This window comes from Pyxicephalus adspersus, chromosome 4 (assembly GCF_032062135.1).
Source record: "Pyxicephalus adspersus chromosome 4, UCB_Pads_2.0, whole genome shotgun sequence".
Lineage (NCBI taxonomy): Eukaryota > Metazoa > Chordata > Amphibia > Anura > Pyxicephalidae > Pyxicephalus > Pyxicephalus adspersus.
In genome coordinates, this window is record NC_092861.1 from 154,178,994 (window position 1) to 154,183,640 (window position 4,647).

Consider the following 4,647-nt stretch of genomic DNA (forward strand, 5'->3'; position numbering starts at 1 on the left):
AACGGACAGCCATGAGGAATGAAAAGGTCCAACTGGACAGAGAGGTCCAGGGATTTCCCTTATTTCCTGTGTCACCAGCACAGGAAGTTAGATCGTCCCAATGGGGACACAGCAATGATCCCTGAAAGAGGTTCTTCTCCTTCACAAATAAAAGGGACCTTTATGGCTGGAGCTCCCGCTGAGTCAGGCCCATTCAGGGCAGAGAGGTGAGTGAGTCACCGCTTGGCACCGGAACCCTTCTGCTGTACAGATATAAAATTCAGTACAAAGATCAGAGCAGCGAGACGTCTATAAGACAACAACCGGGTCCCAGAGAACCAACATAAAGGTACGGAGCCTTCACCCGCAACATATCAAGACGCTGGGCCACCATATACAGGTACTGGGCTCCGACTACTAAATACTGAGACAGGTGTTTATTGTTATCCCCAGCGGGGAGAATTCCTGCACTTCCTGTCCCAGTGATGGCTGCAGGAAATCCCTGCATTGGGGACACGGACAGATCCCCTCCCTATCTGATTGGATGTGTGAGAATGATATAATAATGGGGGGCTATATAATGATATAATAAAGTCTATAGAATTGTCATGGTGGATGTCGGGTATAATGTCTGACCAGCGGGGGGTCACCCATCCCAGGATTGGACAAGGGAGTGACGCTATTGGTGGAAGATGGACGGCCAATGGGAGGGTTACACAACGGACAAACATTTCAGCTCTCCCTGCTTGTCTCCTGCAGGTTCCACTCATTGGGATGGAGGATGTGGTCTCCCGGCTGTGCGGATCTCCTCCATCAGACCCCTTACCCATCTGGGTTGGCGGCCATGTTGGCGTCTGCTTTAACCAGCTGATCCTCAGCACAATTCCTCATGTTCTATTCGCCACTAGCAGCGCCTGCCATGCTGGGGCCTCCAGGTAATCTGGGTGCACGGAACCGCCTAAAATATCGAATCAATATTATGAGGGGGAAGTCCAGATAACGGAGGGTAAAGGGAGATGTGACAGGGTGGAGATAGGTGATCCTCATGGCACAGGGTGGTGGGTGGAGGTAGGTGGTCTACATGGCACAGGGTGGTAGGTTGAGTTAGGTGGTCCTTATGGCACATGGTGGTTGGTGGAGGTAGGTGGTGTTTATGGCACAGGGTGGTGGGTGGAGATAGGTGGTTTGCGTTGTCACAGGGTGGTAGGTGATCCTCATGGCACAGGGTGGTAGGTGGTCCTCATGGCACAAGGTGGTAGGTGGTCCTCATGGCACAGGGTGGTTGGTGGTCCTCATGGCACAGGGTGGTAGGTGGAGGTAGATGTTCCTTATGGCACAGGGTGGTGGGTGGAGGTAGGTGGTTTGCGTGGCACAGGGTTGTAGGTGGTTCTCATGGCACAGGGTGGTAGGTAGAGGTAAGTAGGTTGTCTTTGTTCATGATTATAATCTAAATTTATATTTCAGGATCTCCCAGATCTCCTCGTTGTCCCCTGCCTGGCGGTGTCGGATTTTATTCTCCTTCCTCCTTTTCTTGTTCTGTGTCGCTGAGTTGGTTTTGGGGGCCATTTTTCCCCATGAGGTCCCCCCGGCATTAGAAGTTCTCTCGGGGGGGGTGTCTTGTTTGTCCTGGTTTACACATTTCCTGGTTCTTCTCAGCCTTCGGAAGACATTTTACACCTCGTCCCGGGGCCCTGTGTCTCTGGTGCTTCCGGTTCTCCTCCTCATTCCCTCCTCGGTGATTCGGATAGTTTGGTTATCCCAGGAGGTTGCTGTGGATTTGCCCCCGGTGGTTGTTTCCCGTTTATCTCTCTCGTGTCTCCGCCTTTGCTTTGTAGTTTTGTATATTTTGGCTTTTCTTGCTCCTTCCCGAAGATTTCCCGTTAATGTCTCCATTAATGAAGCTGATGAAGAGGTTTCCCTGCTCTTCTCTGATCACAATATCAGCGAGGAGACATCGGAGGACAATGAAAGTTTTCTCTCACAATTGTTTTACTTTTGGATGAATCCCCTGATGCAGAGAGGGGCAAAGGGAGGATTAAAGCAACCCCAGGATGTTCCATTCCTGCCCCATGGTCTCCGCACCACAAGAGTTCGCCAGCAATTCCTCTCCAGGAGTCCCCCCGGAACCCTGCGCCTCTCATCATCATTACATGCCAGTTTTGGAAGCCATTTTTACTCTTTAGGGGCTGTAAAACTTTTCTCCACCATTTTGGGCTTCATGGGCCCAGTGCTGCTAAACCTTCTGGTGAATTTCATGGAGAGCAGAGAGGAGCCTCTGAGCTGGGGGGTCATTTACACTGCTGGGCTCTTCTGTAGTGGCTTCCTGGGGGCCCTTCTACAGAACCAGTACACCCATCAGATCAATAAGCTGATGCTAGCCGTGAGGACATCGGTGCTGACCGCTGTATACCGGAAGGTCATCCATGGTGAAGGGACGGGACTGGCCGGCTTCGCCCCGGGGGAGGTGATGAACCTGATGAGCACAGACACGGATCGCATAACCAATTTTTTCCGCAGCTTCCATGAGTTGTGGAGTCTCCCCCTCCAATTCTCCATCACACTCTACCTCTTATACCAGCAGGTGGGCATCGCTTTCCTTGGGGGTCTCGGATTGGCACTGCTGTTGTTGCCCCTAAATAAAGTGATCGCCACTCGCATCATGAACAACAACAAAGAATTGCTTCAACATAAGGACGCCCGGGTTAAGGTAACAATGTGCCGCCATATTCTCCTTTCCTCCCTCTGGCTGTGTTTTGCCCCTCCCCTTTCCTCCCTTTGCCTGTGTTTTGCCCCCTCACCTTTCCTCCTTTCGGCTGTGTTTTGCCCCCTCCCCTTTTCTCCCTTTGCTGTGTTTTGCCCCCTCCCCTTTCCTCCCTTTGCTGTGTTTTGCCCCCTCCCCTTTCCTCCCTTTGCTGTGTTTGCCCCTCCCCTTTCCTCCCTTTGGCTGTGTTTTGCCCCTCCCCTTTCCTCCCTTTGGCTTTGTTTTGCCCCCTCTCCTTTCCTCCCTTTGGCTTTGTTTTGCCCCTCTCCTTTCCTCCCTTTAACTTTGTTTTGCCCCCTCGCCTTTCCTCCTTCTGGCTGTGTTTTGCCCCCTCTCCTTTGCCCCACTTTTGTCTTTGTTGCCCCCACAGTTTTTGCTCTCTCCCCAGCTGGTGGCGGAGTTGTTGTCGGGTATTCGGGTGGTGAAGTTTTATACCTGGGAGGAACATTTTGCTGGTCAGCTGAGCATTCTGCGGGAGAAGGAATTGCGCCATCTTCGTGCCATCAAACTCCTGGATGCTGTTTGTGTTTATTTGTGGGCGGCTTTGCCCGTCCTGGTTTCCATCGTCACTTTTGTCACCTTCGTACTGCTGGGGAACCAACTCACTGCAGCCAAGGTGAGATTCTGCGCCCCTGTGGCTGGGTTTTGCCCCTCTCCTTTCCTCCCTGTGGACGTCTCTGGCGCCCCCTGTGGACGTCTCTGGCGCATTAGTAAATATTTCCTGACAACTCTGTGCTCCCCTTTGTAGGTCTTCACAGCTTTGGCCCTGGTGGGGATGTTAATTCTGCCCCTGAACAACTTCCCCTGGGTAATGAATGGAATCTTGGAGGCCAAGGTTTCCCTCGATCGGATCCAGAAGTTCCTGGAGCTCCCAGACCAAAACCTTCTAAATTATTACAACACAGAGGGTGAGAATGGCTGTTATCTGTAGGATGATGAGAGTTGTAGTAACGTGCAGAGTGCCTCATACACTATTGTTAGTGATCTGGGGACACATACCTGGGATGTGCTAAACCTTTCAGGACTTGTCATTCTGCTAGACCAGGCAACCAGAGCTCTGACTTTTACTGCCCCTTCATCAGGAATACATCCTCTGTGATTGGACGGTAGGGAGAAACCTCTCCTGCTTGCTCACTCCTGACAGCACATGTGTCATGCAGCACGATCTGATTGGTTCTTAGTGCTGCTTCTCCCCAATTTGAGAGCTGTTGTATTTCTGTCGCCTGCCCCCTGTAACCACCGACCTGAGCGGTCAGATCTTCTAATTGGTGAAGGGTGAGGTGATGGTTTGGTATTATCCGAGATGTGCAATCTGCTGTCTGATTATAAAATTTGCTCCCTCTTTGTCTCAGCGCCCCCTTCAGGAAGAGCCACGGTGGTGGAGATGCAGGATGCCATCTTTTCTTGGGGGACGGAGTTTAGGGAAGATCTAGAGAGATCGAATTCCCTGGAGGTGTTGATTGGCCATCTGTCTGTTCCCGAGGTGAGTGATGGATCCCCTGTGTATGATTATAGGTCTCACAATGAGGGGGTCACACCACCAATCTTCTCAGGGTAACCCCAGCTACACCAATGATCACAGCCCTAATGGGGTATCACCATCGCACCCAACAGTCCCAGCCGTCCCAGTGCCTGGCTTCACCCTGGTATTCAGACCCCACTGATCAGATTATTTCCTCCTGGATTTGTTTCTGGAATCTTCCATCTGATAATACCGATCTGTGTCACAGCCAACAGGTGTAGGGTGGAGGCAATATATCCAAACTGCCCCACAATGATTGTTGGAAGGTGTCGCCCCCTGCAGGATGTTCTTGGGCCACAACACTTCCACATAGCAGCCACTGGAGTCTGACTCCAGGCCGAGGATTCTGGGAGATTTCACTGATACCCCACAGAGCACCCACAGC

The 4,647-nt window shown here is 51.8% G+C and overlaps 1 protein-coding gene across 1 annotated transcript in view; it reads left to right on the forward strand.

Moving 5' to 3' along the window:
* The first annotated feature begins 415 nt into the window (after nt 1-415).
* ABCC10 (ATP binding cassette subfamily C member 10) overlaps nt 416-4,647 on the forward strand; it is a 13,901-nt gene continuing 9,669 nt past the window's right edge. Inside the window, exons 1-5 of the mRNA XM_072410324.1 lie at nt 416-914; nt 1,444-2,686; nt 3,129-3,356; nt 3,489-3,648; nt 4,093-4,271. Of these exons, the coding sequence (XP_072266425.1) occupies nt 595-914; nt 1,444-2,686; nt 3,129-3,356; nt 3,489-3,648; nt 4,093-4,271 (2,130 nt within the window). The 5' untranslated portion in view covers nt 416-594. The remainder of the gene's footprint in view (nt 915-1,443; nt 2,687-3,128; nt 3,357-3,488; nt 3,649-4,092; nt 4,272-4,647) is intronic.